The following is a 23,262-nucleotide window of genomic DNA, read 5'->3' on the forward strand; positions in this document are numbered from 1 at the left end:
GAGAAAAAAAAGAAAAAAGGGAAGCTCCAGAGAAACCACACTATGCAAATCCTGTAGATGTTTGGTTCTGTGCCTTGGAATGCTAAATCTTGCCATATTTTCTTGCCAAATCTGCCGAAGGATTCACTAAAATAGAAGTCACAAATAGAGGTAAGCCTGAGTCAACGTAGGAAAGGCTTTCTCCCCTCGATCTTCGTGGGCGAGTCCATGGATTCACCTCCCCTTCGCTTGCCATTCCGATGGCCGGTGGCGGGAAGGAGAATCATGGTGTCTCAGCTCCCGCTAGTAGATAGGTAGGGTTTTAGTCTTCGCAGGGGCGACATTTGAACGGATGGTGGCGCTCCTTTTTTGAGTAAGTCTTCCGGGCTTCGATCCTTCTCAAGTTTCTTAGTTGGGACGGATTAGACAAAGCTCCAGCGTAGATTCCTGCCAGCTCCTTGGGGTGGCGAGGTTAGGGTTCCTCGCCGTGCGTACGCAACGGCGATATTTAGTGTCAGGTTCTTCAGATCGATTTAAGGATTCAACGACGATGATTCAAGGATTAAACTGCGGCTCCGGGGCGCTGGTCCTTAGGGGCACATGCACGAAGACTTTCCGGCTGTCATCGACAAAGTCAGGCCGGCTCCAATATGGGAGCGACGACAATGACGCGTCGACGGCTCGTTCTGGTGGCAAGAATGGTCGAAGTTTTGCGAGGCATATTCGAACACAACCCAGCCCATCAACTGCGATCTGATCCGGCCAAGAAGAATCTTGTGGTGCGCGGCTAAATCTTTGACGAATTTCATGCCGTCAAACGACTCACTCAGCCGATCGAGGCGGGGGACGCAAGTTGCATTAAGATAACGCTGGTTGCAACTTGCGGCAGAGATGCAGTTAATGGATGCGCGCGATCATGCTTGCTCTCATGTGTGATCATGTGAAAAGGTTGTACCACTGATCAATGGATTAATCATCGGCATCGGCATCATCATCGTCGTCGTCCCCCCGCTGCTTTGGATACCTTAAACCTGCTGGCCTGCACGTTGGCTCGCAATCATTCGGCAGCCGCGCGCCTCCCCACCCGATGCGTCTTTGCTTCTTTTCTTTTGATCCACTGCCTGATGCGTCTTCGGAGATCCATCGCCGCTCTTTCTCCTGAACTAATTTGAAAGACAAAGACGCCAGCTTTTGACCGGTAGTTAGTAGCGATCCGAGTCATGCTAACCTGTGCTCTGTACGGATTTTAAATTTCTTTCTGCGAATTATTAAAAATGATGCAGCAAAAGAGAACACTTTCATTTTCCGTCTCTGAAACTAAAACGTCCTGGTTCATCCGCATTGTTCTGAGACCACAGGTGATTTAGTTTACCAGCTTCTGAATTACAGGAGTAATATTTTCTTCTTTGTGCACTCTGGGCCAGATGTGAACAGTTGGCGAGTCCAAGCCGACAGGCAGGACGACAGCAGGAGTACGTAGGATCAGCTCATCGTTCATACAGCTGCATTTTTCTTCTCTCTCAGTTAAGGGGAGGCTGGCTGCCGCACAGCCACAGCTCATGGGGGAGACGTAGATTACGTGACAACAAACAGCCACTATAATGGCGGCTTGTGCCAGCCGACATTCGTTTGACTTGGTTAGGGCATGGCCAATGCTCCATCCTGGACGGCTGCCCCAGCCCTCTACGTCAGCTTTGATGCGCCAAATCAGCTCAACCTGCTGCTCTAAAAGCAAAGTGGGCTCTTGCGAGGAACCGGGTTCTTCCCTGATAAAAGCACAAAAGGTAGGGAAAAGCAAGGAGATGGGTGCGTATGCGAGATTGGAGAAAAATTGGGCTGAGGAAAAGTGTGGGCCCAGTGAGGCAATGGATGCATTGGGTGGATGAAAAATTTAGCAACTGCCCGGTACAATTCTAAGTACGTGGATCATGGGGCAGCACTATGGTGTAGCTTCCATTGTACATGCCCTTAGTTGGTTTGCTCTGTACTCCAGCTCTCCTTCTAGTTGTACTTGTCCTGGGGTCTCGAGGCTTCAAACGTTCAACGTCGTCTTCATGGCCGATAGCCATGTCGACCGTGCTACTACGTCATCTTCATTACTGCTGTCTAGGATATCTCCTTGGACCGCGGAGTAGCTGGCAGAAGTTATCCTCTAGACTTTGAAAATAAAGGCGATAAGGTTACACTTTTAGTTTCTCAAGATTACTACTGGCCACACGTAAGCTTCCAGAACTTAGAGTGTTAGACAGCAGATTCTTTCTAGTTCTACCTGCATTATTCAGAAAGAACGGCTGCTTTTTTCTAAATAAACATCACATTTATTAATTAGTAATAATTGTTACATCATCAATAAGAAAAGATACAATGTCACTTATAGGCTCCTCAAACCAATCCCTAGTGACGGAAAAATTTGCTAGCCTAGCAAGTTCGTGAGCCACCTTATTTGCTTCCCTATTACAATGTTCGAACCTAATAAGAGGAAAATCACAGGGATGCCTTTGTAGTCGAATCAGGTTGGTACTTTCTGTAGCAACCGGAGGGAAAAGAACACTCGCGTCGCTCTCGGGGGGCGGCACGAGCGAACCCTAGCCGCCGCCGCCCCGTCCCTCGCATCTGCAGCCCGCGGCCTGGCCGCTGCCTGAGGAGGCTGACGGGCGAGGCCCACCTCGGAGGACGGCAGCGGCAGGGCACTCTTCTCCTCGCGGCGGCGCGTTGCCCTGGATGGCGTGGTGGCGGAAGCCGACGCGGTGGATCCGGCGGCGAACCTCTCGTTAGCGCGGCGAGGAGGTTCTGCGTGGCTGACTGGGGTCGCGCGCGAGGGATTCAGGTCGTATGGATCGATCTCGCGTTGCGCCTTCGTCTTCAGCCGACGTGGTCAGGGCGGTGACCCTGGCGTGCGGCGGCAGCCGTTTCCCCCATGGCCGGTGGGTTGAGTCGTTGGCTTGCCTGGCCGGGTGTTGGGTGGTGGCGGTTGTTGCGGATCTGACGTCTCGGCCAGATCCGTCGTGGTTCGGCCATGGCTGGCCGGCGGCGCGTGATGGGGCCAGGTGAGGCGGCCAGAGGTCCTCAACCGGCTTTCCGATGACACCATACGTCTACATGGCGAGGATGTGCTCGGATCGAGTCAGTGGCGAGATCGTGGTGGTGCTACTTTCGGTGAAAATCGCGCTGACTTCGATCATGGCGGACGATGACGGCGTCTCCGACGCCCCCTGTTGAGGCATCGTCGTTGCAAACCGCGTCAACATGATCAGGATGTTCCGGGGGAAACCCTAGATCTGGGTCTACCGGATCAGACGATGACAGCGCCTTCGATGGCGCGCTCCCTCCTGAGGGCATCATTTGGAGCAGGAGCTGGCTGGAGGGGACAAGGAGGAGCGGTGTTTCATCTACCGCAAGGCCGGCGACGGATCCTGGCGGCATGGCGCTGCGGAGTTTCGACGACGGGGCGTGTGTGGATGGACTCGCGCAAGAGGACGACGCTGTCTGGCGTCGTGGTGGCGTCGATGACAGAGAGACCTGGTACGGTAGATGCAACAGTACAACTCTGAAGATGGATTGGTGGCAGGTGGCTGCGGCGGCCTCATACCCGGCAGACGTCCTGGTTGAGGAGTGCGCCAGACTGGTGGGTGTCCATACCCGACAGACGTCCTGATTGGGACCTCAGGTCTTATATGTTAGGTTTGGCTGCGAGGTCTGTTTGGTATTAGGCCTAGACTATCAACATCTCTACATCAACTGGATAGGAGTAGAGATAGATGTTGCCTAGACGGTGGCTTTAGTCTTACTGTTGTATAACTTTGTAAGGTCTTTATGTGAATAATTAATAAAGTGGCTGCATGCATCGTCCAGATGCAGAGGCTCGGGGTCCTCCATTTCTAAAAAAAAGGGAAAATCACAAGCTATGAAATAACAATCATCAAACACCGCTGCCGCTCCTCCCGCAGAATGTCCTGCATTTTTCATTGTGTCAATCACCTCCATATTGTTAAGAGTTAACGACAAGACGATTGCAATCTGCCTTCTATGCAAGGAACATGTCGAACCTTAGAGCCAAAGCTTCTGCTGTTAACACATCTACACACCCATCAATCCTTCAATTTGCACTGACAATGAATCTTCCTTTATCATCTCAGAGGATTGCCCCAGCTGTGTCCCTAAGCAAATCATGATCGAAAGAAGTATCAATATTCAGCTTAACAAAACCTGCAGGAGGTCCGCTCCATCCTCTTGTTTTACTAGTAGCCTTAGGTGAATATGCATTAACATAATTTGCTGTTATAGCGCGGGCACCCATGGAAGTTTGTTCCGTTATAGTGCAGGCACCCATGGAAGTTTGTTACGCATCTTGAGACTTTACTTCATGAACTAGTTTACGTCTGTCCCACCATAAATACCAAGCTCTAATAGCGATCAATTCACGTACATTTTGAGAACCCATCGTCGCTAAATCTTGATCAGGCATAAGAAGTAAGAATTCCAATACCGCCTCCCCCGCATGATCAACAACAGAAGCTTTATTGATCACCTCTTGCAATCCTAACTTGCCACACACCTCTTTTGCCTTCTTAGACATAAATAAGACATGTTTTGTATCTTCTGCCCTATTCGAGCACGATGGGCAAGTGGATGATACTTTCATGTGTCTATTAGCAAGCGTAACACGACATGCGAGGGTTTCATGTACAGTACGCTAGATGAATTTTTTTATCTTTTCTTTTTCTTTTCCCTTTTCGTTTTTCCTACTTTAAATAATTTGAGACTTCATTTTAAAATTAAAAAAAATAAAATTTTGAAACAGATTATTTAATAAATCATAAAAATTTTAAGATTAAAAAATGTTTTCTATTTTATAAAAAAATCTTATTCAAAAAGTGTTCGAAATTTTGAAAAAAATGTTTGGGAAAAAATGTTCATGATTTCTTTAAAAAGTTGTGTGTAAAAACTATTAATGAAATTGAACAATATTTTGCCAATTCAAAAAATGTTCATGAATGAAAAAATATCCTAAAAACTCAAGAACTGATTGTGACTTACAAAATAGTTTATGCATTCATTAAATATTCACTGTCAAAAAATGATCATGCATTTCAAAAAATGTTTGTTAAATCATAAAATGTTCATGAATTATAGAAAAATATTCAAATAAAATATCTAATAAATCATAAAATATTTGTGGATTCAAAAGATATTCGTGATTTTATAAAAAAGTTTTACTTATTCAAAAAATGTTCGAAATATCAAAATCAAATGTCTGGGTAGTTGAAAAAAAATCATGATTTTTTGAAAATTTCGTGTATTAAAAAATGTTAATGAAATTGAACAAAGTTGCACCAATTCAAAAATTGTTCATGAATGGAAAAATATCGTAAAAATTCAAAAGTTGTTCGTGACTTACAAAATAGTTTAATCATTCGTAAAATGTTCGCCAATTCAAAAAATGATCATGCATTTAAAAAAATGTTTGTTAAATCAAAAAAATGTTCTTGAATTTCAAAAACTGTTCCACCAATTTCCAAAACAATGTTCGCCCATTCTAGAAATGCTCGCTGGTCCAAGAAAACTGTTTAAAAAAATGTTCACAAGTTTTCTAAAAATATTTATAAATATCGTAAAATGTTAATGAATTAAAAAATGTTTTTGATTTTGGCAAAAGTGTAAAAGTGTTCATGAACTGGAAAAATGTTCATGATTTCAAATATGTTCACGAGTTTAAAAAAAAGGTTCTTGATTGCAGAAATTAAGAGTGATAGTATATCTCGGTGATGCAGCAAAATGTGATCACAACCACGAGAGATTATAAATTTTTTCTTCCGTTGCAACGCATGGGCCCTTTTGCTAGTGTTTACCAAATTCTGCTTGTGATTCACCTTCTATTTTGATGAGAAGTTTGTATGTAAATTAAAACGAAATTGGTTCAGAAGATAAGTAAATTAAAATGATTAATTATCGGAAGAAAATTGTATGGGACGGGGCCTCATAGACCCCCGCCTGAGGCCCCTCTTCAGATTTTAAAATCCCTAATCAACTGATACGTATTTAAGTCTAGGGACAGCAGTATGGATACAATACACAATCAATCAATCGAATCAATACTTTCCATCTAACAAACCAGAGATAGCGATCATCTCGCCCAGTCTCCGCCGCTCCAGACGTCGAGGCGCCGTCGCCGCGACCTGGCCCCCATGGCTACCTCTCCATGCTCCGCTCACCATGACGGGCTCGTCGTCCCTCACGGAAGCGGCGGCGCCGTCGCGACCTCTCCCTGCGTGTGCTCCCCGTCGTGATGATGTCCACGGTCTCCATGACCACAAACCTATCATTGTTAACATTCAGTCTGAATTTGTATTCATTCATCAGTCTCAAGGTTGACACTGGAATTCCATTCACTTACGTAAATATATTGCTATACAAATGGCATGTTACGTACCACAAATTTTTTGGAGTAGCCCAACATCAATTGTAATGCGGCAAAATTTCTGAATGTTGAAAACCTACAATACAGAGGTATTGTAATCACATATACTCCCTCCGTTCCAAAATAGATGACCCAACTTTATACTTAAGTTAGTACAAAGTTGGGTCATCTATTTTGGAACGGAGGGAGTAGTTCTCTGAATTTTAACATCTCTGAATGACACCATGACCACAAATCTGCCAACATTTTCTGGCGTTCAGCGATGGGGAGATGTTTGGCTCTCGGCCGGGGCCCCCGTTGCGATGGTGGGTTGGACGGCAAACGCTTCCTGCTCTCCATCAGGCCGGCGTTCTCGGGTGGCGAGCGTGGTAGTGGGGAAACCGTTGCAGTGTACATCGCCGCCGCTTCCGTGAGCAGCTCGTCATCCCCGGCGATCCTGTGCAGAGAGTGGTCGTAGAGGCGGGGGAGATGATCGCTAGCTTCCTTTCTTAGATGGAAATTTCTGGGTCGATACTGCTATACCTTTTCTCAGACACGTATCTTGCGATTAGGGAATTTTAAGTAGCTTTGAGATGTGTGCAAAGGGTGACATGTTAAAATCTGGAGAGGGGCCTCACGCGGGAGACTACGAGGCCCCGTCCCATACAATTTTATTCCATGGAGAAGGTTGAACGAAGGATGGCAAGAAGGAAAGTGAAACATGGAATCTTAAGGAGGAGTACAGATATGGTACGGTTCGGAACCGGCCGACCGATCCTGCGTACACAAACAGATCGCGATGAGCCTCTTCCTGTCACACGAACGTTCAGATCCGCCGACGCACTGGTAGCAATGGAGAAGACTCGTCCGTGAAGAAGACTCGTCCGATCAGCAGTTGGATTCTCGAGGGTGGCAATGGAGAAGCCTGGCCTTTCCGGCGACAGCACGCCCTGCCGTCGCTCGGCCTTACCTGGCCCTCCGTATGTCCGCTCTCGCTTCATCCTCCCCCCTTCCGCCGTATTATGTCAATGGCCTTTCCATTGGTTTGCTGTACACTGTACTGAAGACTAGGCGTGCAAGGTCATGGCTGTATGGCATAGGTTGGTCACACGTTTTCTGTTGCTCCCTGTATTTTGTTTAATCTACTAGTATAATTTAGTGCAAACCGAACCCCCATGTTACACCACACTTCTTCAAATCAACGACATCCTTTCAACTGGCGATGTGATAGAGAGTTGGCTCAGCAAAAGGAGTTGAGTTTAATTTGAAGAAGCCTTCGGCCTACCATTATGACATTTTGGTGCTTGGATTTATGGTACGTGCATCTAAAGTCATTCCGTCAGATAATGTGTTGAGGGGGGGCACTGCCCCCCCTGCCTTACGGAAAAGACTGAAGATATTCCCCTCTCCATCTATCCTGAGACCTGACTGCATTTTAGCTCCAAATTCTGATTTACCATAGTGAAGATGGCTCAAATTCAGGAAGCTGCGACAGCAGAGACGACTCTGAAATATTGGATGAGCTCACAACAAACCGTGGAGAGCTGAAGCACAGAACCGTAAGCCATCCTGAAGAAAGGCACCTTCAGGTAAACAATGGGCATGCATGCATATATAGCATTGCAGTAGCAACAAGTGCACGTCGAACCGTAGTTGCTACTCCCTCCGTCTCAAAATAAGTGCCTCAATTTTATACTAGCTCTAGTACAAATTTGTACTAAGCTCAAGACACTTATTTTAGGACGGAGGGAGTATTATATAGTGTGATGGCTCACAGTCCGACCTTTCTGCTCGCTTCACATAGGTCCAGCCAACCGATTGAACTTTTGAGCTGTTTTTTTCTTCTTTTTTCTACGGAAGAACAAGTACTTTTGTGCCTGTCATGGGCAGATTTCACGGGCGCAACTTCATAAATGTTCCCGTCGTTAGTTCATCCTATTCTACACCTACTTTTCTCTTCTGGGAAAGAGAGGGGTTTTGCATTTTGATGCCATCTATCTGAATTTGACAGTTTCAACTACACCGTGCAGGTCCATTCAAAGTTTGCATCGAATTGCTTTTTCTTTTTTTTACCGATCGCTCAGGGCTCTCCGTTTGATAGACTCGCATCTGCTTCACTCGGATTTCTGGATGGCAGCAGATTTTTTAGATCATACTTGTACTTGATAATGTAAAGCTGTCAAAGAGATTAACCTCTCTGTTGGACCTGTCCCCTAAAGACTGCAGTGCATACACCAGTAAATTCTGCTCTATCTTAATAGACATGAAAAAGAAGGGCATGTACTGATATAACCAACATTACAGCATCAAAAGAAATTTAAACTCATTGCTTCTGGGTCATAACATTGGTAACATGTATTATTGTTAACTCATTTTAATGATAATTGCTCTTGGATCTGCTCATCCAGCCCGCTTAACTGTTCCACTTGATTCAGGTGCTCCCCGTCGGATGCCTCATGCTTGAGCAAGTTCCTGCTCACTAGAACACCAAAGGAGCCGGCTGTAACTGCAAATCCCTTGCCCTATCAACATCCAATAGCTCAGGGCACCGTTCTCGGCCGGTAAAAATCTTCCAGCTTTTGTTTTTCGTAGCATAATGAAAACATGTATCATTACTTCATCTTTATGGTAAAAATGTAATTCCTCTTGGATCTCTACTCACCGAGCCTTCGAGCATGCTCAACTGTTGTACTTGATTCAGGTGTTCTCCTTCTCCTCCACCCGTGCAGACGACGCAACAACCGGATGTCTTGTCCTTGAGCAAGTTCCTGCTCACTACAAAACTGCAGGAACCATCTCCCACTGCCAATCCCTTGCCATATCCACATCCAATAGCTTCTTGGTCATAAAACGTAACTTTTGGTACTTCACCTTTTACATTAGGACGGACCTTTTGGGTTCTTTCCACGCGTATCCTGGTCTGGATGGGCCGTTCAAGAGCCTGCAAGAAGCTGAAGATGCTATTGACCGCCACCTCGAGGACCTGAAGGATCCGAAAATGTAAGTTTTATGATAGAACCATGATACGTTGACTGTTTCTTTACGACATACAATGTACTAATCATATATTTAATTAATTAACCAGGCGCAACGAGTCACTAGACAAGCTTTCTCCAATGGATCGTGTTATACGGCTATCTCTCTACTGCCCTGATGGTACAATGAACCCCTAGCATTTGACAAAAGCCACGAACCAGAGCGCCTAATGGTTCAAGCTTTAGTGGACCAGTATAACGAGGATCACAATCTTTCAGGGGGCTGCACCATATGTTTTTGTCTTACTCATGCAAAGGTTGCTCACCCGATCCATGCTTCTTGTTGTAGGATCTTGCATATGAACTCAAAGATCTTGTGTGCAATCAATTTTTTATTTCTGAGAACGAGAGGTACACCCATTACAATTTCAGTACAGAGACCAAAGGAGTTGATGGTTTTGACCGTCGCACCGATTATCTATTCTTTGCCGAAGGCAAACTTTTACAAGGCAAACACCACCAAGAAATGGTGGTCAGCTGTATCCGCATCGTTAAACACAATGATAATGGTATTCTACGCATCTTTCTAGTTGAGCCAACTAAAACTTATCTGTTGGATTAATTATAGACATGTTCAGGCTGTAGTATATGATCTACTAATATTCACTGCATATAGTTATTTTGATTCAGCCCAGGTGCAAAGACCAAAAGATTGTGTCAAATTACTTTGCACAAGATATACTGCAACAGGAAAATAAACAATACAAATTGACTGACACAAACATTTAAATAACTATTACTCTTATAGTCAGATTGCTATAGAAAAGTTACTGCTGAAAATCATGGTCGGAGTGCATCATCATTTTCAAGGTTTTAAGCAATGCTATATTTAACTGATTGATCATCCAAAATGCAACACTACGCTTGATTACAGGGGAGAGAGTAACAACCACAGCAATACATCATCATTTGAGAAAGTAACAACCACATGCTTGTTTACCTATTGCATATATATCACACGTATTCATGATTACAGGAGATCGCATATAAATGCAAATATCCACAGCTTAAGCACCAGAGTTGAATGAAGTATAGTACTGAAAAATATTGAAGGGCAAGAGAAGAGGATGGAACCTTGAAATGAAACATCAATCAGTGGCTCGGTACAAACAGCAGTAACACTACAAAGTACGGTTGTGAGTATTTTGTCCGAACTAATAATACCCATTGTTAGTTACGCGAACTGCACATAGAGATGATCTTAGTAGTACAACATATGCTAATGGAAGGCAACAGAGATAAAACGAATAACGTAATAGGCTAATAGCAACATTAAGGGTAGCCAAAAAGTATAAGCTCAGACCTGGTGAGGTGATCATCAAACTGTTTCACGGACATTGAGGATTTGGGGAAACATAAAGAGCTAATAGACTGAACTAAAGGCGGCATGGATCATATGTCAAGGAAGAATGGGTTCAACCAGAAATTAAGTAGGAGCAACTCAGACATAACCCCCAGCATCTCCACAGCTCCTCTTTGTCTTCAGCTTGAATAGTCACTGATTTCTGTTGTTGCTCCGAGGATAGCGAGCTCATCTGGTACAGTGTTATTAGTGGAACAAGCGGTTGTGGCTTTCAGAACAGCGTCCCCTCCACTGATTCTCACCATTGTTATTCCTACACATGCAAAAGCGTTCCTCAGTGCAGACTTCGCAGCAGCTGCATCGCGTCTATTGAGCCTCTCTCTGAAGTGGTCAAACTGCATTGGACTGACTTCTCTGAAGCCAGGTGGCAGGTGCTCGATGCCAGCGGGCAGGCACGCACTGCTGCCTTGTTGCCATCCCTTTATACTGAACCGCAGCTCGAGTCGCTGGAGCCTGGGCACGGCTCCTGCTTCAAAGGCCAGCAGCAGCTTAGGGCAAGAGAACTTCAGGTGCTTGAGAGTTTGGAACGCCGTGCCGCTGCCGGTGATGATGACCCTTTCTTCTGGGCATTTTTCGATCTGCAACTCGAGGTGGATAAGAGAGGGCAACCGTGCAAGAATATCGACATCACCATCGTCCTTGGAAGAGACCACCTTCTCAACCCTAAGAACCAACCAGTGGAGGTCGCTCAGTTGACACATCCACTTGGGGACCCTTGAAAACACACAACCAAACAGATCAAGCTTCTGGAGATGGCGAGGTGGAGAGGACAGTGTGCTCCAACCAACCAGCAGCGTCGAAGAAAGATTCTGCAGAACAAGATTCTTTAGGTTGCTGGAATGTGAAAGCCTTTCGAGGGAAGAACGCAAGGCATCCATGCGATTCTCTGCTTCCCCCAAGGTCTCCGTCCTTGACCAATAGAGATCAAGATCTCTCATGTTGTTCAGCTCACCAAGGCACTCGATGTTGTTTATCGAGTTTTCTGATACATCATACCCATGTAGAGTGCGCAGTGACTTCAAGCTGCCAATCCCATCAGGCAACAAAGTACATTTTGGGACAACCAAATGCGACAACCGGGGCAAACCAACGATATCTGGTGGAATGCTCACCAGCGGTGACCACTGTAAATCAAAAGTCTCCAATTGCCTTAGCTCCCCGATTTGACTAGGTAGCTGCAAACTTGTATTGTAATCACAGGCTATCTTTACATATCTTAGTAGAAACAACCCACACATACCAGTAAGATCCAGCCTTCCACTTTTTGGATATTCAAGGTGTAGAACTCGAACATACTTGAACCCCAGTAAACTAGGCCAGAAAACGGTTCTGAAAACTGCGACTGAGCGAGCTCTTGATAGTGACTCGCTGGTTATCGCCGGCATCACACCGCGTTCTTCACCGCCGTTGCAGAGTGATATTCGACGGATCTGCTTGTTCATCCCTGTCACAATTTGTTGGTGATCCATTACAGTAATAAAATTCTCTTCTGTGCTTTTGGATCTGATAAGATCAAGCATTACATCATGTACTCTGCACGACAACACCTCATCATTACAGTCCTTCTCCACAGGCTGGATCATGCTTCTGTTGATGAGCTCGTTGAAGTAGCTCCCTGCAACATCCTCTGCATCTAGCCCATTGATTGAACTCACGAAACCTTCAGCTATCCATTGCCTCGACAAGTCATTCTTCATTATCTCGTAATCCTCTGGATACATACCAAGATAAAGCAGGCATGTCTTTAGATGGTGAGGAAGATTTCTGTAGCTAAGGTCCAATATTTGTTTCATTTCTTCTAGAGTAGGATTGCCTTCAAACATGGATCCCAAGGAATTCCTTACATATTCCCACATTGGCTTCAATTGACCTGCAAGAAGGCTTGATATACCGGTAATGGCAAGGGGCAAACCACCACATCTTTTCAAAATATCTGTTGAAAGCTCCGCATATATGACAGGGCAAGGTTCTCCAAAACCAAATACTCTACTAAAAAATAGTCTTCTTGAGTCCTGGTCATCCAATGATTTCATCTTATAAACATACTCTTTGCTATTAGAGCAACAAGTAGCGGCAACAGAGTAAATCCTTGTAGTTGTTAGCACTCTACTGCTACGACTGTTTTCTGGAAAAGCGCATCTAATAACCTTCCATGCAAGCGAATCCCATAAATCATCAATTATGATTAAGTACCTGCGAATAAAATCACAGACAGTAAAAAGGTTAGTCAATAGTAAAATTGGAAGCAATGCTTATATAAGAGCATCTCCTCCAAAGTTGATTGCATTTATCTTAAAACACAGTAAATAACCATTCAGCCAGCCTATTCATCTCATATATTTTTTAAAACAGAGAACAAAAAAACGATGAAATAGAAATAAAGAAACTACAGAAAGAGTGAACCCTACTCAAGACAACAACAAAAATACCAAAAAAAAAAGTGTGTTGCATAGTCCATGAAATAATTGCACATGTCATAATAAATGTGCAATTTTATTAAAAGTACTTATTATAACTAAGTCGGCTTGCGCTTAAGGAAACAGGATATGTTTTAGCCCTGCTTCATCTATATCTATCTGAAGCATAAGTGTAAATTACAGAATGTGCACGCCTCTTCCCACAATCAGAGACAAAAAACGTGTCTCCTTTAAAAAAAGCATGCCCATGTCAAATCGCATGGCAACATGTACTAGAGTGCAAAAAAGCTGAGGGTCTCTTTAGAATACATGATTCTAATCACGTAAGAATACTAAAAAGGTAGGATTGAGATACCATGACTTGCCAAATCCTACAATAAATAAGAATACAGAAATTTGCAAACATGGCTCTTTGGATGCTCCACAGGAATTTGAATAGAGATAAGGTCCATGCAAGACAGAAAGGAAAATTCCCATGAAGTAACCTCTTGCTACAAATCCTATGGAATTAGGGAGTCAGAGCAGATATCATTCCTTTGATCCAAAGGACCTGTATAGAAAAAATTCCAATGGATTGGGATTTTACAAAATTCATATGAAAATTCTTCAATCCAAAGAGACCATAAATAAATCACACCTGGGCACCACATTGCTTTCAGTCCTTTGTGATGAGTTAATAAAAAGATAACAGGTAATGACGGTTCGACAGTATATGTAACTTGTTGTGGTGAGTTTTATTTTTTTAAGCAAAGTGTTGAGCTCACTGAAGGACTCAATGGATGAAATAAACATGAAAGGGAAGATTCTCACCAGCAAAAGCTAACATAAAATCAACTTGATACACATTCAGTCAAAGACATGACTGTAATGACTGTAAAACCGAATGCTTATCAGGTGTCACAGATCAATGCCTTAGCCAGATAGATTATTCTGGATGGTAATTTCTGTGCCAACCGCAACTTGATACACATTCAGTCAAAGACATGACTGTAATGACTGTGTAAAACCGAATGCTTATCAGGTGTCACAGATCAATGCCTTAGCCAGATAGATTATTCTGGATGGTAATTTCTGTGCCAACCGTTCTAACATGATTGCGTACCAAGGTGCGGTAAGGGGAGTGATTAGAGATGGTGCTTGTGTATTTCTTATGTATGACACACACAGGATAGTAGCGTTTGGATAACCAAAAGCCTTACCGTCCCGAACTGGACTACTGGAGCAAAGCTGGCCACTGAATGGTCCTACAGAAAGGTGATCTCTGAATGGTCCTGCAGAAAGGTGATCACTGAGTCTGATTTCCTGAATCTGGTCAACTAAGGGAAAAGTCAGGTTTGACACGTAGCTGAAACCTTTCCCATCCTTGGAGGGATACATAACATTGCCAGGGTTTTTACTGAGTATCCCATTTGTTTGCTCACTTGTGTGCTACACAAGCTCGAGGGAGTAGAAACTCAGAAAGTGAATTAGGTTACTAGCTGCCACCACATCCCATGTTCAAGAGCATTTTCCGAGCTCCAAAACAATCTGAATTTTCTCCTAGGATTGTAATTTATCATATATCAGGGTAAAAAATGGGTGTACTTCACTTAGCAAACCATATATCCTTAGTAGTTCAGAAACATGGAATTTTCAAACAATATGTGCAGTGTAAATCATGTGTCTGTGCACTCTTTTCTCCTGTTTTCTTCCCACTGGATTTTGCAGATGAGTCTTCATGATGTTTGCAAGTGTCAAGGGAAATATTCCGGAGTAATTTCTTTTATGTGTCAACATTTATCTAACAAAAAGATACATATAATTGATTTGCAGCACACATGCCGAACCTTTTGGAACATAAGTATAGCAAGAGTTTGGTTGTAGCCACCACCATTGTGGCATGCCACTTGCTACATTTCTCTAGATTGTAACTCACCTGTCATAGACTTACTTTTTAGCCAAACTTTGACACAAGTGCTGGGACCAATTTACTGCAGTTTGCCACACTTGTGGACTAAAATTGTGGTAAACTGTAGAAGGCAACAAAAATGCACTTTGGGAGTAGTTCAGTTTGATTAGGATACATGTGGGTATGCTAAGTGTACACATCTCATGTTGATGATAAATATGTGAAGCTATATCTCTTTCTTTTTTCATTCTCATCTACTCCTCCGTTCCATATTAGTTGTCACTGATTTATAAATCAGGGACAACTAATACGGAACAGAGGGAGTAATAATCAAATATGTGTTATTGTGCTGCATGGGAGCACTGTGGCCCTAAATTCTTTTAAAGCAATGTGGCCCCTGTTACTTGCAATCTATAACATATTAGTAGCAAAAAATGTTTTTTTTTGGATATAGAACTCCAAAACCCATGCACACCTGAACCACTGAATAACCATTTCCAGAAAGTTAAGTGAATGGGCAAATGTTAGGACCTCACCTAGGTAGTAACTCCATTCATGATGACAATAACTTGTTATGCTTGTGAAGGCTTTGTCTAATAATGAACTAAGCTACCATGCCAAGGTTCTTTCAAAAGTGGCTAATCTGGAAAGGGTTCTGCCCCTAGGCCCACCAAAAGAAACTCCCAAAAGTTCTCACCAATGTCCAAAAAATTCAATTTAATTTTCTTAAAACTGTATGGTGTGACCGCGAGGATGAAATTCCAAATACAATGTTTTAGGAAATGAGAACTTCATTTCCATGTGACACCCAAACAGAGAAAATATAATCACAACTGGATAGGTTTCAGTTCCAATTGAAACATTTAGCAATCTTTTTAATCAAATGCTAGTAGAGAAGGATTTAAAATCTACCCAATCAAATCGGTTCAATTCTTAGGAGCCAATCATGATGTTTCTAGTCGTATTTAGTAATAAACAAATAGTAAACACAAACAAGAACGGTTACCTCTTATTCGACAGATATTCCCTGATACCGGTGATCGTATCGTCCAACTTGCCCATTTGAGAAGAGTGTTGCCCCGCAAGTTTCAGTAACAAATTACTGAGAAGATTCGGCATATCTGGTTTTTGAGACACCGAAACAAATGCATGACAATCAAATTGTCCTTGAAGCTTACGGTACACTTCATTTGCAAGTGTGGTTTTTCCAAGACCAGGGAATCCCACAATAGAAGCCACCCTCAGCTCTTTCCCTTCAACCATCAACATCTTCATGAGCTCGTCTCTTGGAGCATCAATGCCCACAAGACCGGCCGCCTCAGCATAGATGGCAATCACTCTTGGGTCGACAGCGACAATGCCAGATGACGGGGCGTACTCATCAATTTTGTACCTCGTGCGCCGGTCATGCACTTCACTTACACGAGTCTCGATCCTACGGATCATGTTGGCCATCTGATGGCGCACCCTGAGCTTCTTCAGGCGCTCGGCAGTCTTCTTCAGAAAGCCAGTGGTTGCGCCTTTTTGTCCGAGGTCACGCATGAAATCGTCGACGCAGTCTTCAATGTCGTATGACATCTCCCGGACTTGGTCCCTCCACTCCCTGGCCTGAACGTCAAGCTCATCCATGCCTGCGAGCTTCACAAGCAGAGCACTCATGCTACTGAACTCGTCCAGAAGGGACGCTACCTTGTTCCGAACGCCTTTGATCTTGCGGTACTCATCCCCCATCAGCGTGGCGAGCTTCCCGAGGAGGGAGTTCATCACGCCGGTGGATACGCTCGCCATCGTCACCGCCATCTCTTCGCTTCAAGTGCGCCGCCGCACTTCGATGCGTCTGGGTGGGTGGGGGTAGGGTGGGTCAGATCGCCGTGCTTGCGGGTGGAGAGCCGCGGGGGCAGAAGTGGCGGCGGCGCAGATCGACGATTGAGGCTGGATCCTTCAGAAAGCGAGGTGAGCTCACCCGAGTTAGCTCAGTGGCTCCATTGGAGGGTGGGGGTGGGGATGAGAAGGAATCGTGGAGCAGATGGATGACTTGTGCTGAAACCTGAAGGAGGCGAGGTGAGCTCGCCGGAGTTCACCGAGATGGTCGCTCCGTTGCAGCGTGGGGCGGAGGAGGGATTGCAGAGCAGATCGGCGACCGAGGTCCAAGGATGCGAGCTCGCCGGAGGTCACCAGATTAGTGGCTCCGCTCTGTTGCAGCCTGCCCCGCGCTAGCGACCAGGATGGGCTAAATTTCGCGTTTTGACCCTTTTTGCGAAACTTGGTCAAATCTGACCCTGCGTTGAAGAAATTTCGAGATCTGACCTTTTTTTTACTGGCGGTAGGGTTGCATGTTCTATTGTAATTTTTTTCTAAGTACGGAACACAGTGCGTGCTCATGCCTACCGCCGGATACCTTGACGGTAAGGTTGTACAGCCTACCGCCAGCTCACCCTGTGCAAAACCGAACCGAAAACCAAAAACCGAACCGAAAATTCAGTTTTTTCAGGTTTTGGTTATGGTTTCAGTTTACAAAATCGAAAACCATACTCAATTCGGTTTTTTCGGTTTGAAACCGATTTTTTTTGGTTAAACCGAACTAAACCGAAAGCCCAGCAACAAAAAAAAATTTACAAGCCCAGTCGGCCAGCCAAACTGGGCCTTCTCCTTTATTCCTTCAACCTAGCCCAATTGCCCTAGCCCCTAGGGCAACTCACAAGCGACACCCCCAGTGGCCCAGTCCCTAACGCAGAGGAAAGAGACCGAGAGAGGCCAGCCGCGCAGAGCAGAATATGGGTGGCGGCGGCGGCGCCCTAGCTTAGCTAGGTCATACTCCGGTCGTCCGGCGCATCCATCCGCCCCCTCCGCAGCTCCACCCCCCAGCAGGCGAAGCTCCGTGCCTCCGTCCATGTCCACCTTCCGTCCTCCATCGCACACACCGGCGACGCTGACCTCCGCCATCCGTCCTCCGCATTGCCGCTGACCTCCGGCTCCGCCCTCTTTCCTCCATGTTGTTGAGTCGCAGACTCGCTGACCTCCGCGGCTCCGTCCGCCGTCGTGCTCGCCGACGCACGCTTCCACGGAGCAACACGAGCCGTGGACGCCATCATGGTAAGCCCATTCTTTGACCTTTAGTTCGATCTGGTTGGATACTTGTTCAGTAGCATAGCATCTCCCTGATCTCATGATACATACATTAGTTGGTTCAGTTTGGTTGCAGACTTGCAGTAGGAGTGGCTGAGAAAAAAAGCATTTGCTAGTTCGGCTGCAGTAGTAACTAGTAGTGGGCTACTGGCTGAGAAAAACAAGCACTTCCGTTCAGTTGCAGTAGTGTCTGTTTGCTACTGAACAATTATTTCATTACTTTCCACTGTTGGTTCTGTTGTTAGTACTAATCTGAATGGGAACTACCTAACTTATTTCTTCAGGTGTCCGATAGTGTCAATCTTGGTGCTGGTTATGCTGCTAGTCATGGTTCCTCTTCCTTACCTGAAACACAACCTGATGTTACCCCTGACAGTGTTAGCAAGAAAAGGAACAAGAGGTCAAAGGCATGGGCACACTTCACAATTCAGAACGATGATCCAGATCATGCAAACTGCAACTATTGTAGTGCTATATTAGGCTGCAAATCCACATCGGCAGGTACTGCTTCTTTAGTAAACCATTTGAAGATTTGCAAAAAGAATCCTGCCCACATCGGTAGCAATCAGACCGAGCTTACCTACCAAGTTTGCGATGATGGCAATTCTGTGGTTCCTTGGCAATACAATGAGAAAGAAGTTAGAGAAGCATTTGCTCGCATGATAGTGATAGATGAGCTTCCGTTCATATTTGCAGAGAAAGAAGGATTTAGGTTCTTCATGTCTAAAGCTTGCCCTAGGTTCAATGTGCCATCTAGGACCACTATGTATAGAGATATCATTGCTCTTTATGAAACTGAGAAAGCTATGCTTAGAAAGTATTTCATCGATTCACGTCAAACTGTTTGCCTCACCACTGATACATGGACATCAAAAAGACAGCAAAGCTACATGGTTCTTACTGCACATTTCATCGATTCTTCATGGAACCTTAGGAAAAAAATTATTAGCTTTGTCTTGGTAGATGGACACAAAGGGGACGATATTGGGAAATCGTTAGAAAAATTACTGATTGAGTGGGGCATTGAACGAGTGTGCACTATTACAGTAGATAATGCGAGTTCTAATGACACCTGCTTAGCCTACATGAAGAGATCTTTGACTAATAGGGGCTGCACACATGCAAGAAGTCAATATCTTCACATGAGGTGTGTGGCTCACATTGTTAATCTTGTGGTTCAAGATGGGCTAAAGATAATGTGCCATCCTGTAAACAGAATTCGCCATGCTATCAAGTTTGTTAGAGCCTCCCCAACTAGACTGGATGTATTTAAGAAGTGTGTGCAGCTAAGCAAGGTAGCGAGCAAAGGTTTGATTAATATTGATGTGGCTACTAGATGGAACTCTACATTTGTAATGCTAGACAATGTTGAGAAATTTGAGAGGGCATTTGAGCAATATGCACTTCATGATCCCAACTACAAGACCGAGTTAGAAAAAACTGGTCCAGAACCTAAGCCCGATGCTCTTGACCAACGGGGTCCTCCAACTCAAAGTGATTGGGTATATGTTCGTGAGTTCAAACAATTCCTCCAACACTTCTATGACCTCACGAATAAGGTTTCTGGCACCAAGTATGTTACAGCCAACACCTTCTTGGAAGAGATTGCTGATGTTAACTTTTTGTTGGGTGAATGGAGTGATCATGTGATCTGTGGTGATGATGAAATATTTAAATGCATGGCTCTCAAGATGAAAGCGAAGTATGAGAAGTATTGGGGTGATCCTGAAAAGATGAACAAATATATATTCATTGCCGCCATCCTTGATCCTAGGTATGTGGTTGACTGGCTGTTGTTCTTTTGTCAACTATATGTATGTTGTTCTTAATGTCTTTCTAACTTGCCTTGTCTTGTCTTAATTCTTTATGCAAGGACCAAGGAATCTCATTTCTTTAAGGACATGATTGAAGACACCTATGGTTGTATAATAGGTAACAGAATCTTGACTTCTTCACACAACGAATTTGTCTCTCTTTTTGGAGAATACAAAGAATTGTATGGAACCAGTTCTACTAGTGAATTAGCATCACAAGCTCGTGCTAGTGAAAATGCTTCTGAAAATTCTCTTATGAGGTCACGCTACAACAAGAAGAGAATGAGATCTTGTGGAGAGGGTAGCACTAGCTCAAATATGAGAACTGAATTAGACAAGTACCTAGCTGAGGATACCGAAGAGTTGACTGCAGAATTTGACCTTCTTGAGTGGTGGAAGTTGAATGCTGCTCGCTTTCCTGTCCTGTCAAAAATGGCTCGTGATATACTAGCAATCCCCATCTCAACGGTTGCTTCTGAATCAGCTTTTAGCACTAGTGGCCGTATTCTTGATGACTTCAGAAGCTCTTTGACACCAGTGACACTCCAAGCGTTGATATGTACGCAAGATTGGTTGCGTAGTAAGCCTATCAATGTTGAACTCGATCTTGCTGAGTTGACCAAACTGGAGGAAGGTACTTAAATGGGTGTGCATTTCAGTTATTTCAATGACCATGCAAAATTTATGTTATTTACTCGATCATGCAATATTTCTGTTACTTTTTGTAGGTGTGGGAGCCCTTCGATTGGACGATAATGGTGTAATATCGATTGATTGATCTTCATGTGTGGAACTAGAGTGGAAACTTGTGCAAGTTGCTGCCTGAAGTGATGAAGTTTGTGTGTGTCATCAGTCATGTGTTGAACCCATTTTGCGCTATGTTGAACTTTGGCTGTGTTGAACTTGCTTGTTCTAGAATTTATTGTACCTGTACTCAGCTTATGCGCCAGAATTTCATATGAACTTGTAATGGAGTTTATTATCTTCATGTTGTTGTTCCAGAATTTCTTCATGTTGTTGTACTGGACATGTACTAAGTGCTTGTACTAGATTGATTTGTGCCTTGTGTTATTGTGCAGTTCTGCTGGTGCTTGACTGCTTGTACTTGTAGTCTTGAGTCTTGACCTTGTACTGGATTGTGCTTGTATGTACTATAAGTGCTTTGTACTGGAACATAAATTGTCTAGAATTTCTTCAAACACGTCACTAGGCTGTGCTTGTACCCCCTACTTGTATTGGACATGTACTAAATTTGTTTCTTCATGTAGCAAAACCATGTGTTGATCAGAAGTTCGCGTCAACTTTGGTTAATTTGGTTATTACCGAAACCGAACCGAAAGCAAACGGTTACAACCGAAACCAAACCGTATCTATGTATAAAACCGTATAAACCGAAGTATAAAAACCGTATAAACCGATAACCGTATAAACCGAACCGAATCAAACCGAAAAAACCGAATGCACAGGCTGACCGCCAGCCTGTTTGGCGGTAGGGATGTTTCCTACCATCAAGGTCCCTGGCGGTAGGCTTGTTACACCCTACCGCCATGGCGGTAGCAAAAGGGTCAGATCTCAAAAAAATTGCAAACTGAGATCAGATCTTGATTAACTTTGACAAAAGGGTCAAAACACCAGGATGGGGAGTTGGGGGGAATATCAGTGTTAATGTGAACGGTCCTCAAAGCATCTGTAGTGGATCATATGAAAACTCCATGCCCTTAAAATTTCGATAGTAGGATTTTTGTTTTTTCCAGCATGAATAGATTCACTAAGTGAAGCCCGACCTATTAATTTTTTATAGACAACCCGCAAATCCTTCCCTCTGCCGATGTATGTACGGGGTCGGCCGGGTTTTAGGGTTAGCAAACCCTATCGCCTCCATCACAATCCGCCAGCGCCGCCGCTAGACCTCCCCAACTCCAGCAACAAATCATGCCGCTTCTCCACCTTTTTTTCTTTCTTCTCCATGATGGCCGGTGGTGCTGATAGGCATGACGGGCGTGGCGGGTCACCTCCACGCAAGCTCCCATAGCATGACGCGGAGTCCGGCAGCTCCAGCCAACTCGTCATCGAGCCATGGTGCTCGAAGCAAGCACGCGACCGCGACCGACTCTCCCAGAGTTGCGGGTGGAGCCCTTGGGCCGGCTACTACGAGCTCCACGACCAACTCTTTCCGCATTTCCAGAGTTGCCGGGAGGCCGATGCGGAGCTCATCGCCGCGGAGAAGGCTTTGGCGGCCGGAGAAGAAGGTGCCGCCGACCGTCTCGCCGCCGTCAAGGAGGAGGACGACCTCGCTAACGCGCTTCGCAAGTCCGAGGTGCAGTTCTACCTTGGCGTCGACAAGTGACCTTCGACTTTATGTTTACTTTGTGGGGCAAAGATGTTTAATTTTCTATGTATGCACTATGGTTGTGATGAACTATTTCCTAGCACAAAGATGTTTTTAAATTTGCAGCACGAGATTTACAGGATTTGTTCCGCCGTGGCCTTCGCGTTCCCGCAAAATCATTTTTCGGGGGAACCCTAAAACGATTTTGTAGTACCAGATTTTAGCAGATTGGCGAGAGATGCTTAGAGCATCTCCAAGAATTTCCTTATCTCTAAATTAACACGTGAAGTTAAGGCAAAAAAACTCTCCAACAGTTCCAGCAAACTGGCCTTAATTTTAGAGGATCTCGTAAGAGAGGTCTTTTCTCATCGCAGGTTTACGGGAAGATCACCTTCCCGTATTGGTTGGCTGAAATTTCACCAACTTCCACCCCACGCCCCTGCCCTACCACCACCACCACCCCATTGCTGCCGCGACCGGTGCCTGCCCACGGCCGGCAAGTTGGGATCCCGCGCCGCCACCTTCTTCTGCCACGACCCAGGGGCACTGCCGTCTTATGCCACACATCTCCTCCTCTGCTACCTCGTCATCATCCCCTTCTTCGCCTCCTACACTGCCCGCTTCGGCCTCCATCTCCAAGCCCTAGCTCAAGAAACCGATGCGGCAAATGTATTTGAGGAAATTGTTCATCCATTTTTTTATGTTTCGAATTTTTTGTATGACAATTGGAGTTATCATCAGGATATGTTTGGTCCTTTGGATTATAGTACATTACTATGCAAATGTGGATACTAATCTAATATTTGCTGCGTCATGTTTCTCCCAATGTCACGGGTATTGATCGTGTTAAACCATTTTTGTACATGGGACAATAAGATCTTCGTGGACAAGCAAGAAGTAAACATACTAGAAAG

General features: G+C 44.6%; 1 protein-coding gene across 6 annotated transcripts; it reads right to left on the reverse strand.

Annotated features, from left to right (window-relative positions):
• Nucleotides 1–8,547: 8,547 nt before the first annotated feature.
• On the reverse strand, nucleotides 8,548–17,318 carry LOC123068980 (disease resistance protein RGA5). 6 transcript variants are annotated; one of them, XR_006432181.1, is made up of 4 exons: nucleotides 16,086–17,318; nucleotides 10,715–12,967; nucleotides 10,486–10,594; nucleotides 8,548–9,359 (listed from the first exon to the last, which is right to left on the reverse strand). XR_006432181.1 is itself a non-coding variant. In XM_044491692.1 (3 exons), the coding sequence occupies exons 2-3, from the start codon at nucleotides 16,877–16,879 to the stop codon at nucleotides 10,894–10,896; spliced, it is 2,868 nt and encodes a 955-aa protein (XP_044347627.1). In that variant the 5' UTR covers nucleotides 16,880–17,018; nucleotides 17,127–17,318; the 3' UTR covers nucleotides 8,548–10,893. The 6 variants fall into 6 exon arrangements, 2 of the variants coding, with proteins under 2 accessions (XP_044347627.1, XP_044347626.1); XR_006432182.1 differs by lacking the exon at nucleotides 10,486–10,594; XR_006432179.1 differs by having other exon boundaries at nucleotides 10,486–12,967.
• Between the last annotated feature and the right edge of the window lie 5,944 nt (nucleotides 17,319–23,262).

The sequence above is a fragment of the Triticum aestivum genome, chromosome 3B (genome assembly GCF_018294505.1).
Source record: "Triticum aestivum cultivar Chinese Spring chromosome 3B, IWGSC CS RefSeq v2.1, whole genome shotgun sequence".
Taxonomy (NCBI): domain Eukaryota; kingdom Viridiplantae; phylum Streptophyta; class Magnoliopsida; order Poales; family Poaceae; genus Triticum; species Triticum aestivum.

Bases quoted from the DNA above. Each gene is read 5' to 3' on its own strand.
- LOC123068980 (XM_044491692.1), bottom strand. From the start codon at position 16,879: ATGGCGGTGACGATGGCGAGCGTATCCACCGGCGTGATGAACTCCCTC. The intron at 12,968-16,085 runs GTAACCGTTCTT...TTTTATTCGCAG, and splicing joins GAATATCTGTCGAATAAGAG to GTACTTAATCATAATTGATG.